The 14,762-nt window shown below is 44.4% G+C and overlaps 1 protein-coding gene across 3 annotated transcripts in view; it reads right to left on the bottom strand.

The window, feature by feature from the left end:
- The window catches only part of TRPC5 (transient receptor potential cation channel subfamily C member 5), a 95,080-nt gene that overhangs the window by 19,881 nt on the left and 60,437 nt on the right, over positions 1-14,762 (bottom strand). For all 3 annotated transcript variants that reach the window (XM_068205204.1, XM_068205206.1, XM_068205205.1), the window contains exons 5-7: positions 12,366-12,505; positions 7,923-8,245; positions 2,261-2,456 (exon numbers count right to left, since the gene is read on the bottom strand). In XM_068205204.1, coding sequence (XP_068061305.1) covers positions 2,261-2,456; positions 7,923-8,245; positions 12,366-12,505 — 659 coding nt within the window. The remainder of the gene's footprint in view (positions 1-2,260; positions 2,457-7,922; positions 8,246-12,365; positions 12,506-14,762) is intronic.

Genomic DNA, 14,762 nt, shown 5'->3' with positions numbered 1-14,762 from the left:
GATGCACTCTCATCTCATCCCCCACGTGTGTTTTATTGCTCTGCAGTGATGCTTGTGGCACAGGATTTCCTCCTGATGTAGAAGAAGACCTCCACCCCACCCCAAGGACTCCTTTCCCCTCCTTTCCCCCTGGCATGCTGTCATTCCATGTGTATCCAATTTAATATAAATACCAGGAGGAAGAAATGCCCAGTCTCGCACCCAGCCTGCTGTGATTCAGCAGGGGTGAACCTGATTACAGCAGGTTAATTAATGCCCCACATTTGTAAAGCTCAACGTTTATTAACGACTTGTTTTCTTCAGGGGAGAGATTAATTGATGTTTGCCCTGAGAAGGCACATGAAGGAAATTTATCCCTGAGAGAGAGCATGCAGAAATGCAGCTTGCAGAGCCAAGCTGCATGAAATGTCTCTGCTCTCGGTATGAACTGCAGCCAGACAGTTAAAGTGACAACAAAGTCTCCTGTAGCATTCCCAGTGTCATCTTCCCGAGCAGGGGCTCATGCTGCTCGCTGAACTCCGTGCTTTGCCTCGGGTATCTGGAGAGTTCATCCTCTAGCTCCGGCTCTGCCAAGGGCAGACTTTCTGATGGGGCCAGTCCCCGCTGCCAGCTGCTCCAGACACAAAACCATTAACACAACAGCCCTCTCTGGACCCTTCTCTTCAGTTAATTGTTATGATGGGTCCCTCTAATTCATGTGGGATTGTGTGTAATGTGTCATTGCATCACTCGAATTATTCAGGGAAAGAATGATGAGTGGTTTGTGGCCCAGTGAATAGCAAATACTGCTATTCTTGTGCCAGTCTTAGGCTTGGGCTTTGTCTTAGTGACAAGCCTGTTCGATGACAATAAAGGAAAGGGAATTGGAAAAAATGGCCAAGGAGAGAATCTTTGTTTTCTGTCCCTCATTGCAGTCTCCGTGGAATGTGAGGAGTAGCAGTGAACAAAGAGAAAGAACTTGAAGCATTGAAACAGACTGATAAATGCCTTTGTGATAAACTGCTTTTCTGCTCATCTGGAAGGTCACTAGTCCAGTTTTTCTCATACTTTTTACCATGATAAAGATCAGATGTCCAAAAGAATCAGCAATTTGAGGGGTCTGTGCTCAGTTTGACCAAGTGAATTTAGGAGCCACTTGAATCAGCAGATAATCAACAACAATTGTGGAACCTGTTCAAGGAAACAACTCAATACTCCTCTCTGTGCTTTAGCCAGGAAAGGAGCTCACCCACACATTTCCCCAGAGACTTGTCCAGGAATTTGGAAATGGAAGGAGTAGGAGAACTGCTTCTGGTTCTGTTTTTGCTCTGGTTTATCTTCTAGAATAAAACAAGAGACACCCAGAGCAGAGGAGGAAGCCTCTACTCTATCTGTACCGAGTGACCAGCCAGGGACACAAACAGCTCCCCCCACTCCTGTTTTGTTCCCGGATGATGCAGCAGTTCATCGCCTCACTGTCTCCAAAACTATCATGTTAGTGGTCAGAATGGAGAGTAAGTGCCCACTGGTTTATCTGAGGTCCTGTGCACACAAGATTTTGCTTCCTTCCCTACTGTTCCTGACCTAAAGAGCCTTAAAATGCAGAGCCACGCTGCTTTAGCTTTCGGTCTGTTGACAAATTTAATCATCAAGGTACAGATTGGCTTTTGGGTACACAGAATGAGATTACAGTGGAGAAAACAGTTTTGAACATTCAAATGAAAGTTCAGTTTGATAAGGGCTCTACAGCCCCGAGCTGCCTCAGCTCAGATCCATCCTGCACTGGGATTACTCAGGAATCTCAGATGGTTATACAGCCAGGAGACTCTGGTATCACAGATGGACATGATCTAATTTCAAGTGGGAAGACTGTGGAAAAAGAAATTGCAGGACTGGACTCCTGACACACACAGTTTCACATAGGAAAACAGAAATAGGATAAAAAAATATAGCACAACACCCACCCCCCAAGTTATAACCAAACATCAGGAAGCAGTGGGAAGGTTTCCCTTTATACACCCAAGGTGGTCAGCAAGGTTCTCCACAGGAGGAGACAGGGGCAGATCACAGCCCATGAGCCTTTTCCAGCTAGGAAGCGTTACAAACAGAGCAAAACCTCCTCCACAGGCATGATTCAGGCTGGTGAGCAGAAATCCCAGCTACCTGCTGGCAGAAACTGGGGACAGCAGTCTCAGCATCCCAGAAGGGACCCACTTGCTGCAAGTCAGACAAATGAGGCACACGGGGAGGAATACCAGCAGAAAGAGAAGGGGTAACTCACAGCAATGAGCTGGTAGGAGTTGTTCATCATGGCTATGAGCATGTTCAGCAGCACAACGAGGGAGATGACGTTGTAGGTCCCAAACATCGTGGCCCCAACAAATTCTGTGAACTCGTGTCGGGCTTTCACGTTGGTGACGTAGAGATTCAGCAGCCCGAACACGGACCAGAAGAGTGACTGGAGGGTCTCGAAAAGTCTGCAAAGAAAGACAGATTTTTAGCTGGCTACCTGATGCTGGGGGGTGGAAAATGATCTTCAGGTAGGGAACACACAGATACTGGGAGACATCAGGAGCAGCCACTCAGCACAGCCTTTTATCCCTCCCTGGGGACAGTCTGTGCTCAGCCACAGTGACCCACCAGCCAATGCATGTGAGAGCTGTCCCATCAACAGCATTTGCTGTCTCTCCAAGAGCCCAGTCCACATCCTTGTGAGATGCAGCGAGCTCAACTTCCCCAAGGAAACCAAGGCTCCCTTTCCCACTCTGCACTCTTGCAAGGAACAGCCACAATATATTCCATTTAATTAAAATTGCCATGCTGCGATGCTGCTGCTATCTATAAACTCTCCTGTTTAATCAGTGCCTGCATCATTAACATGTCTGCAGGATAAATGCTCAGGGAACCCATCCCCAAGTACAGCATGACTGCAGCAGTTAACAGTGCACAACAACAAGGCACCACGAGGTGGGAGATGGCAGAAATCACAGCACTTGCACCTTTTGCTCTAATTTGCAGTACTCTGTTTGGAATACACCTGCCCAAAACACTGCTCTGTTTGCAGTACACCTGCCCAAAACCACTGCTCTGTTTGGAATACACCTGCCCAAAAACACTGCTGTGTTTGGAATGCACCTGCCCAAAAACACTGTTCAGTTTGGAATACACCTGCCCAAAAACATTGCTGTGTTTGGAATACACCTGCCCAAAAACACTGTTCAGTTTGGAATACACCTACCCAAAATACTGCTCAGTTTGGAATACACCTGCCCAAAAACACTGCTCTGTTTGCAGTGCACCTGCCCAAAAACACTGCTCTGTTTGGAATGCACCTGCCCAAAAACACTGCTCAGTTTGGAATGCACCTGCCCAAAAACACTGCTCAGTTTGGAATACACCTGCCCAAAACACTGCTCTGTTTGGAATACACCTGCCCAAAAACATTGCTGTGTTTGGAATACACCTGCCCAAAAACACTGCTGTGTTTGGAATACACCTGCCCAAAAACATTGCTGTGTTTGGAATACACCTGCCCAAAAACACTGCTCAGTTTGAAATACACCTGCCCAAAACACTGCTCAGTTTGGAATACACCTGCCCAAAAACACTGCTGTGTTTGGAATGCACCTGCCCAAAAACACTGCTGTGTTTGGAATACACCTGCCCAAAAACACTGCTCAGTTTGGAATACACCTGCCCAAAACACTGCTCAGTTTGGAATACACCTGCCCAAAAACACTGCTGTGTTTGGAATGCACCTGCCCAAAAACACTGCTGTGTTTGGAATACACCTGCCCAAAAACACTGCTCAGTTTGGAATACACCTGCCCAAAAACACTGCTCAGTTTGGAATACACCTGCCCAAAAACACTGCTGTGTTTGCAGTGCACCTGCCCAAAAACACTGCTGTGTTTGGAATACACCTGCCCAAAAACACTGTTCAGTTTGGAATACACCTGCCCAAAAACACTGCTGTGTTTGGAATGCACCTGCCCAAAAACACTGCTGTGTTTGGAATGCACCTGCCCAAAAACACTGCTCTGTTTGGAATACACCTGCCCAAAAACACTGCTGTGTTTGGAATACACCTGCCCAAAAACACTGCTCTGTTTGGAATACACCTGCCCAAAGTGCTGGTGGCTCTGAGTGGTTGGAGCAGCAGCTCCCACCCACCACGGGCAGAGTCCCTGGCAAAACCCTGGAACCACTGCTCAGTAATGACTCAGATGAAACAGAGTCATCCCATTAATTCAGCTCAAGAGTTTCTCTTCTTTTGAAGGCTTCCTTCCATAGATGAACTAGACCTGACCCCACTGAGCTGATGAGATCATCCCAGGTCTCTCTCTGCTTCAGCCACAGACGAGTGACCTTTCACAGCCACGTCAGATGCGTAATCAGCAATCTAAATAATTGCTCTATTTGGGCATCTTTGTTTTGGCTTTCCAAAATATGGCATTTATTTCATCCAAAAATGACATTTATATGCCTGTTTAAGAGTTTCCATTTTGGCCTGAGGTCAGCAGATGTTTTCAAATGCAATGACTAGACAAATCAATATGAATAATTCAGATGCTTTACTTGACATACCAGGAATCTGTTCTCCCATCTTCTCCAGGCATTTGTTCACATGTATCCTCATGCCTTATATGAGGATTTAGTTTATACTTTGTGGATGTAGCTTATGTTTTTCACCAGCCAAAGCCATAAAGATGCTTTAAAGCAAAAAAGCTTTCTCCCAAAGCTCAGACTGGTTGTTAGGCTTATTAAATAACTGAGGTATTAACCAAAGAATGCCAAGCATTTCTTTACTAGAAGTGGTGGAGTGCTAGCTGACTTTTAAAGTATTTATCATTCTTTTACTATTAACAGTAGAAATACTACTTGGGCTGTAGGTACAAGCGAGACAGAGGTTCTAATCATTGAACTGAAATCAGTTCTAGAAGTGATCAGTGCATTGTTCTGCACACACAGTATTACCCAGGTGTGTAATCTGGGCCCAGGCTAAAGCAAACATTCACATGTGGGCATGGAGTGCCCTTGACAAAGACACCAAGTGGTTCCTGCAGCTCTGCAGAGCAGTGAGGCTCAGGTGCTGTGTCCTCAGTGTTTAATGACAGGACAGGTCCACAGCCTCTTTTCACAGTCCATGTTTCAGGGGGGGCTCACACTACTTTGGAAGAGCAGCTATAAAAAACAGAGTTTTGGAAATTGTGATTGAGAGACTCTCATGTCCTGCTGAGTGTATTTTGAATCCTAATCAAACAGAAGAATTCTTAAAGCTCCATCCTCTCCATGGTGGCTTTAGAGACAGCATGTGCCCCCTCTGCCACAGGAACCTGTGCCCAGGGGAACGGCAGCGTGACCCTCCAGAGAGAAGGACACAGCAGGCAGGGAGATGTGACTTCCTCCACCCCTACCTCCTCTTCCTCACTCTCCTCTCCCTCCTTCAGTTGCCAGCATCACAGCTATAAACATATTTTCCAATCATCTGCCTAAGCAGCAGGCACTCTGCTTTCTGAGGGATGGCAAGGCCAAAGCAGAAAACCTTAAATTATTCATTACTTCCCCTCGTTGCTGTCACAAAGGAATATTACTTCTCCATGATCTGTGTGTGCAATGCAGAAAATTTCCTCGCCAAGAAAATGTTAAACCCACCCTTTGAGGGTAATAGGAAATAATGTGCCAGTAAATAGGTGTCACACTTGACACCAGCTGCACACACACGAGGGGCGTCCTATTTGCTCTCCTTGCAGAATTAGAACTCACTGTGTGAGCCCAGGAATGCTGGTGGGAACCAAAGTGCACTGGTTCAAAGCTTTGCAGATTTATTCCTTCATGAGGAATGAGCCATGAGCAAATTCAGGGTCCCCAGCTCTGGCTGGACTGGCTCCAGCCTCCTTTGCTTCCCCCCAATCCAATATTTGGATCTGCAGCTGTTCCTTCCCAGCCCCCAGCCCATGCTGTGCATCTGCTCCCCAGCCAAATGTCAGCTTGTGCTGGGGGTGTTAATAAAGACCATTTAAACTTTTAAGAACACGTTAAATAAATTTCTTAAGCGAGCCTCAAACAAAAAGTACCTGCAGAGTGTTCTGTCCCCTGCCAGGAGACCTCACTCCTAATGGATCCCCTCCCACTGTGATTTTGTTTTACACAAACCTCTGCCACAAAGGCTGAGCCCCCTCAATTTCCTTTCTGTGCTACATTCCCTTGGCAGGGGGTTTAAATGAATGTTAGGGTGGCAGAAATTGTGGTTTGTATTCAAGCTGATCTACACACTTTTTGCTAAGTGTCTCTTGTATAAATTTTTTGCTCCCATGACATTACACCTTCTTACAGACTTCAGGATTGTTGCTTGCTTGCTTGCTTTGTTTTGGTTTTGTTTTTTTTTTTTCCTGCTGGCCCAATGTTCTTTTTCATCTGTCAAATCCTGCTGTTGCTTCTCCACTTACCTGACACAATGAAATCTGTAAAAAAACCAGTGTGCAGTGGTGGCACCAGAATGCAGAACTGAACACATCTGTTCACCACAGCTCCAGAGAAAGGCAGGGTTTGGTACTGGATTTTGTAAGCTTGACTCTTCCTGAGGTAGAATTTACCCCTTAACACACACTGTCCTTGCCAAACTTTCCTCCCTCTGGCTGCTGCATCAAAATGGACACAGATCAAGGAATAAATTCCTTTGCCAGGGCAGCACGACACATTTCTGGGGCATGTGAGGCAACTGAAACAGGAAAAAAGTCTGAAATCTTTATTTCTGTTTCTCATTAGCACGGTGCAGGTCCATCCACTTCCCTCAGACAGAGATGGGTTTCATGAGAAAATTAATCAAGCCTGTGGTGTTCCTGCTCTGCAGTGGGAAATGGCACATGCCTGGTCTACAAGGTCATGCTGCTCTTGAAGGATGGGCTCTATCCCACGAAAATTCCAAATTTCTTTCAGGAGAGAGCCCACAGGACAATGCTGAAACCTCTCCTCTTCCAGCCAAGTCATGTGGCCTCAGCCATCATCTGTTTTTGATAACAGTACAAATACGTCCCAAATCCTGTCTTAACCCCAAACCTTCAGCTGACAGAGGGAGGAGAATTATTTGGCATCATGACAAGTTTTATTTAATTTAGCATCAAGTGGTGGACAACAGTTTTGTTTTGCTTGTTTGCAGGGTGTGGGCCTTTTTCTAGACCGTGCTTTATTTATTTCTCCTGCCATTGTGAGTTAAGTACTGTGCAAGCAGCAAGAACAATCGGGTGGGGGCTGATTATTATAATTATTTCTACTATTAGTAATTAAAACAAATACATCAGCAAGACAATTCATGTCATTTTTCAGCATGTGCTCTCTCTTTCAGCTCTGCCAGCTGTCCTCACAGCAATTTCCATGCCAGCATCTCAGTAAAGTACCAGCATTCCCAGCAAAAAAAAAGGTTCTGCTGGGATTTTAGTCTGCCAGGAAATCCGAGAAGCCTGCAACATCATGTATCCATAAAAATGGTCTAGGTGAGATTGTTGTTATTGCTGTGCCACATTATTTATTAATCCCTGTTTTTAACAGGTTTATCCCTTATTTTCTTCATTTTATTCATGTTCTACTCCTTTCTTCAGTAATTAGGCAAAACAATTACTGTGGCAAAAGGACACTTCCTTTCTCAAATCTACTGAAATTGTGCATAGTCATAATAAGATTTAAGTTGCAGGATCATGTAGGGAAACTCCTTGGTCCAGAACTAAAAGTTCTCCCAGACCTAAGTGAGTCTTTGTGACAGCAGAGCTCAGCACAATGTCTGCCCCACTTAACTCCCACCTTTCCTGCAGAGCCAACCACCTCACCTGGCACTTGCAAATAAATAAATAAAGGCTCTGCCAGTGCAGTGACAGGCAGCAGCAAAGGCAGGGGAGACAGGGGACAGGGGAAGCAGCCTCAGAAGCAGAAAGGAGAGGATGTCTTACGTGGAGAAGGCATTGTTCTGTTTCTCACATCGGATCCCCTTGCAGTTGTTGGGTTCCTCCGAGGCACTGGTCTCATAATAAAAATAAAGCTGGTTCAGTCCATTGGCAAAAGCCAGAAGCACCAGGCAGTAGATAAAAAGGAATTTGAGGATGTCTAGCAGCATGCGTCCCAGAGAAATCTGCAGGGGTCCCAGGTGTGAGTTGGCTGTAAACAGGGAGATGAGCCGCAGGGAACTCAGGATGTTGGATATTGCAAAGAGGGCTTCTGCAATCAGGGTCGGGTGCCACATCTCCCACTCCTCCCTCGGGCGGGAGCCGTTGTACTGGCAGGAAGGAAGAAGAACAAGGGTATAAAATGAGTTGTGTTGCAATGACTCTGAGGTAACTGCAAAGGTCACTCCCACTGATCCAACCCTGCCCAGGTAAATCCTAACCAGGTGCTGTGGCACTAAGAGGGTTTGTAACCCCTTACACCTCAGCTGCTGTCAGACTCACAGTTGGGATTCGGGACTGAAGCTGACTTAATTAGGGCAGAGATGAAGGTTCAATGACACTTTTTTATGAATTCTGCCTGCTGCATTATGACCCCCTGATGGTGAGAGATGTGGGACCAGGTTTTCTTCAGAGGCTTTGGGTATGTTGCCTGTTCTTAGCCTAAACTGAAAAATTAGGATTCTTAAAATTTTGTTTTACTTTTGAGTTCACAGTCTGTGGGTTCTTTATGTCCATGAGTTCATACACAACCTCCTTCTCCTTCAACATTTAAAGGGGTTCAGATTTTAGCAGGTTCCAGATGTAAATAACCAATTACTTTTGTTCTTCTTCCTCCTAAATATGACTGCACATTATAAACTCTGCACATTCCAGGAACAATGGGAGGGAGGGAGAAGGAAGGGAAGAAGAAAAGCAGTGAACTATTGAATGCTTTCCTTCCCATGTAATCTCAAAACAAGAGCCAGCAGCCCAGAACCAAAAGGCTTTTTTCATATTAATTTTCTTATTAGTTCATTTGTCATGGCAATTTTAGGAGAGTTGCTAAAGCAGAGGTCTTAATTACAGCTGAAACACTGGGTACAGTTGAGTGCATCAATTACAACATTAACTGGGTTTGTAATGTAGCTGTAAAAGCAGAAGCATTTTCTGAGCAAAGTGCGGCCAGATGAGAGTAGGTAACACAAAAGAGCTGGTTCTGTAAAATGTAACTGCTCTGGTTCTGTGAAATGGAAAATGTAACTGCTCTGGCTTAACAACAGTGGCACAGAGAATGGAGTCAAAGGCATTTAACATCAAGGAATAATTGTCCTTTTAACATTTGACTCCGCTCATTTAGCATGCATAAAAAGGCAGAACTGCACTCAGAATAACACAGCTAAAACCATAACCAGCGTGTTTAGGGCTCCTAAAATAATTCTGGTACCTTTGAAAAGGAAATGGTACCAATATCACTTTGACAGACAAGATTGCAGAGACTTTCTATTTAAATCTGAAGGTCCAAAACACAAGCTCCTGATTTTTTCAAGGGCTCAGCAAAAAGCAGGTTGATATTTCAAACTATCCCTCTGTATGAAGGAGATGAGACTTGATACAAAGGCATTTCAGCATGACCTCGGATTGCTTCTGACATTTCCAAACTGTTCTTTATTACATGAACATCATGGCTTGAGCCTGTTAACTTGATTTGAAGATTGGTCTTAAAAAGCCTACAAACAGGCAGAGGGGTGAACTTTTTGTGGATATCCAGCAAGGGTGAGTGGGTGGGATTGGGAAGCCTGGACAGCAGATTTGCACAGTTATTCCCAACTCTCTTCTGCAGGCTGGCTGGACACAGCAGCCCAGGGCTCTGTGCTAAGGTTTAGCACAGATTGCACATAAAGGTATGGGGAAAATAACTTTTTTTAAGGTATTCATAATTTTAAAGGTATTTAATATTTTTAAAACATTGCTTTAAAAAGAGGTGTGGGATACTCTTCTGTGTCCCACAGCTCTTTTTGAAGCAATATTTAGGTCATTAAGGTCATATTTTGGTCCTTCATGAACTGATGGTATCTCCTCACTTGGCAAATAGAATCTTCAGAGCAGCCTGGCACCACAGGTAACAGAAACCAGCAGATTTCAGAGTTATCTAATGAAGCTGGTGATCTGGGAAGGCTGGAGTAGTTTGGTTTAGGGTCTGTTCAAAAGATGAAACACAGCAGAGATGTACACAGAATAGTACAAATAAATTACACCATGCTGCCACATTTACCCTTCCTCATTACACGATAATTCAATGCAGCCAATGAAAACTGATTAAGAAAGTATTTCTACCCTATAATTAGCCTGAAGATTCCACTGGTATCAGACAATATTAGAGCCAGGTCTTGGAACCAGTCAAATCAAGGAAAAAAAAAAAGTCTTCACGTAAAAACAAGGATGGAAAGCATTTAGTGTCAGTATGCAATTTATTTTTTCTGATATTTGGCAGGAAGTTAAATGTCCATGTAATCCTTTGAAGTTCTAAGAAGTGTTAGAATATGGTATATTGGCATATATCCCAGCCTCTTCCAGCTCAGGGCTGTTCTATAAATAACAAATCATGTTGCAAAATGTTTTGAAGCCATTATCAACGTTATAAACCCTCACACTGCAAAGCACACTGCAAGCCCTGAGCGACACAGGGCAGAGGGAACTTCAGTGACCACGTTTCAGAAGATTTTCTGCACCTCTCACAACTGTCTGACACTGGTCCTCATCAGGAGCTGACCTGAGATGGGCCAGGTTTAACCCAAGATGGTTTGATCTGGGCTCAAACACATCTATTCCTGCCAGCCCTCCTTTGTGTGCTGGCCCGTGGGGTTTTGTGGTTGTCCTGCACATTTCTGTGGCTCTTACAGGGAACACAAACAGAGTTTGTACCTCCTCTGTACCTGTGCTTTGGCTGTGAGTTTAAATCCCAGTGTGTGACTGCACAAACCCATGGATGCACAGCTCCATAGTAATTTGTGTGAGGAAGAACCAGATTGGTAACATTTTAAGTTTTGTCCATGGATTTTACCACTTCCAGCTTTTTTTGTTTGTTTGGTTGGTTTTTTTTTTTTTTTTTTTTTTTTTTGTTTTTTTTTTTTTTTTTTTTTTTGTTTTTTTTTTTTTTTTTTTTTGTTTTTTTTTTTTTTATTGCTTGCAGTTTAAAGACCAACCTTTCAAGTCTGTAATTTCCTCCCTGGTTCTGAATGTTGGGAGAATAAAAGACATAATCTGTTCCTGCTTTGATGCTGTTACAGAGCTGCCTCTTCAGGGAGCAGCAACCAGCTTAAAAGCTTTTCCCTTTGAAAATCTGACTCACCACGACTGCAGCCTTAAGATTTAACAAAGGCCCCATAGCAGGGCTGTTTGCATTTTGGAGTCAATGGCTTGGTGCAATTTTCTCCTCTCTCCCCCTCTGCCTGCTGGGCAGGACTAAACAAGGTTCCTCTGGGGAAGTGCTTGTCCTGGTTATTGGGAGCTGGGCTGCCAGAAGTGGAGACCTTGCAAAACTGGGAAGAGCAGGAGTGGCCAGGCAGCAGATCCCAGTTACTTGATTTACACCTGAGTAACTTCACTGACTGCAGTGAAGCTGCTGCTGATTCATACCAAGGGAAGAAGTAGGCCAAGCACAAAGCTCCAGCTGAAGCCAAAGAGAGCTGTTGCATAAGGAATTTTACCTTTGTGTCTTGGCTTTGCAAAAGGGAGACAGAAGGAAAGTGCTTCAGGCCATCCCCTGACTTCAAACCCTGTGCATATGCTAATTTGGAGCATCAGAAGTTTATAAATGTGGAAGGTGCTTTTGAGGATGAGCTCTGATGTGGGCTCTCACCACAAATGGAACATGACAGGGAAGAACCTACAGGGTGTTAAAGCCCCAGCTTGCTTCTTTGTCATTTCCCTGCCCATAGGTTACATAGTGAAGAGTAAGTTGACCCCTTTATATCAGATTATCAGAGAGAAGCCTCCTATTAACACTCTTGCTCTTCTCAGTAGACCTGTCACAAACTTGATTACTAGCCTCCAGTTCTGTAGGGCTACACATTATAAAGCTTGGCTCTAGAAGTTTTCAGGTAACCCTGTTCTTGTTTTCACTTCACCATTTTATTTAAAAGCTGTGTTTTCACTATGCATTGTTCAAGGAGGTCCAGTGCCAGCACAGAAAACAAAGTGCTTTGGCAAGTGAGTAGCTACAAAAGGCACAGAAAGTGGAGAAGTTTCTCCCCAGTGCCCAAACAACCTATTTCACTTTTAATCAAAGAGTCAGAATGAGCAGGATGTTCATTCTCCAAACAAAACAGCTTTCCAGGAGAATTTTCAAAACTGGACTGCTTGAAAAGCTGCTGTTTTCTTTGCTTTGTGATTTTGATTTGAACAGTTTGTACCCTGTGTACTACAGCTCTCACCAGCACATTACAAATTCCTTCTCCCAAGTTACTGTACCTTGACATAGGCAACAATTTTTAAGGAGATAGTTGCAAGATAGAGGGAGTTCATTGCAAAATCCATCAGATTCCACCAGTCATGTACGTACTCATTGAATCCACCATCCCACATTTCCTTGATTTCTCCCCAGATGAAACCTGTAGAAAGAAAGGGAGTTCGTTACCATGACAAGGCATTATTTGCCATTAAAACCCTGTGTATATACCTATGATCTAACACCAGACAATTTGAAATTAACAGCTTGTAAAAAAATGCCTCATCCCTCCTGCCTTCTACAAAGTACAATGCTGCTGATTATGAGACATTTTACAAGTCTGTGGGGAATGCAGTCTGGAGAGGGCTGAAAAAGACCTTGGTTTCCTACCCAGGGCTCCAGATATGCACATGAGGAGACTGCCTGAAACACATGTTATTTATAACCAGGACGAGTGAATTGGCTCAGCTGAAATTTGTTCTACGTGAATAAACTCTTCAAGCAGCTGTATTTGGTATAGTTTCTAATAGATTGTCTGCTCTCACAGACACTCTGAGCAATTCATTGCTCTGTTGGACAGCACTGATTTTCCCTGACTTTCTCTAGCAGCACCAGAACCAGCTTCTGCATGCCAGCACAGCTCCTCCCTGACCTGGAAATATCACCCCAAAGAAGGAAGAAGCAGATCCATTCTCTGCTCAGCCACTGTATTGATGCATCTTGCTGCAGAAAAAGCCCACAGGGATTATTTGTGAGGAAAGGTAAGACTCAGCAGGAACCAGGGCACTGCAGCCTGGCAGTGACTCACCTCATGTCAGATATGGCTGTGGGGTTTGTGAGCTGTTTGTTCCCAAGGATACGGCCAGAGCCCATCATGTCAACCCTGAAATGCCTTCTGGTAATAATTTTTGGCACTTGCTAAAGCTCACTATACCTCCTTGCAGCTGAAAGGATGAAGGGCAGCTTCTGAAATTCATCACCAGACTGCTAAACCCATCTGACACAGTTCTGATTATAAGTAACTTCTGTGTCCTTTCTTGTAGAGCTGTTTTAGTATTTCTGAAAGCCCAAGTCCCATCAAAAAGCAAATAGCAGCTCCTTCATGCCCTGAATGCTTCTGAAAAATGTTTTTGGAGCCCCAGGTATTTTGAATTACCCACCTGACATTATCTTTGAATGAAAACCAGAAATGTGTGAAGAGGAAACAAAACAAAAAAGTACACCTCCAGCTGCATTACCAATAGAATTACACAAACTGCTGCCCCTGCCTAACCACAGGATATTGCAGTGGTCACTGATGTGCTGCTTGCAACTCAACTCTAAGGACCTGGCCATTCAATCTGTGAGCAGCAAAGATGCAATGAACTGCTGCACGCCCCCAAATATCAATTTGAGCTGCTCAGCTGCCAGCCAGCAGGTCAATGGCCACACAAGCAAAATGTCAGGGCCAGCCAGGTAATCCTATTACAGCTGCCTCCACGTCTTTGCATGCACGCAAACCCATAAAATAAAATAAATCAATGGAGAGGAGCCTGTTGAAGAACTCATGCACTGTATTTATAGTGAGTTATCGTTGCTGGTTACTATAGCTACAGCAATGCTGTGTGTGCCTGCGCTCTCTCCTTCTATAGTGGAAAATATTTTGTAAGTAATGACCTTTAATCTGGTGAAACTGTTCTAATTTCTCTATTTAATAAACAGTCATATAATATCTATCTCTATTTATCTGAAACAAAGGAACTTAAGAACAGACAGCTGTAAGAAAGGTTTTTGAAAGGATTGTGCTTTTGCCAGGTTTTTTTAATGGATTATCCTTCTTTCATCTGCAAATCAATTTTACTGAAATGCCTACCATTTCCCTCAATTTTAACCATGAATTTAAAGATAAAGTGAAGATACGACCTAAGCTCAGAAAAGACATTTAACCCACTGAGCTTACTCTGAAGTTTCTACCAACACCTGCATTTCAGTGCATAAATCAGCTTCATCAGATAATGAGGCTGGTGGTGGAGCTGTGCAAGGAGCACAGTGCCCTGGGTCACCATTCTAAGTGATTTGTGAACATGTTTGCAGCTCTTACTTTCCTTCCTCGTTTTTCATCAGCAGTTTTGGGTTTGGCACAGGAACAGCTGTGTTTGTTCAGCACAGAGCCAGCCTGACCCAGAGCCACCACAGAAACAAGGAGCAGTGTCCTGGTGTCACCAGGACAGGGGAGCCAGCAGGTGTGGGGAAGCAGGAGAGCCAGAAAGGTGTGGGAAAGCAGGAGAAAGGTGTGGAAACCACTGCCCACGAGCAAAGTGCCTGGTGACATTCCCAGCTCCCAGGGGTGCCACATGCTGGTGGCACAGCAAGGGACATGGGAGCTGAACCAGAGGAGGCATCAGGATCCTGATGGAGCTCACAGGTTTCCACTGCTGCTG

This window comes from Anomalospiza imberbis, chromosome 14 (genome assembly GCF_031753505.1).
Source record: "Anomalospiza imberbis isolate Cuckoo-Finch-1a 21T00152 chromosome 14, ASM3175350v1, whole genome shotgun sequence".
NCBI classification, from domain to species: Eukaryota; Metazoa; Chordata; class Aves; order Passeriformes; family Viduidae; genus Anomalospiza; species Anomalospiza imberbis.
This window is presented reverse-complemented; position numbering and strand designations above follow the sequence as displayed.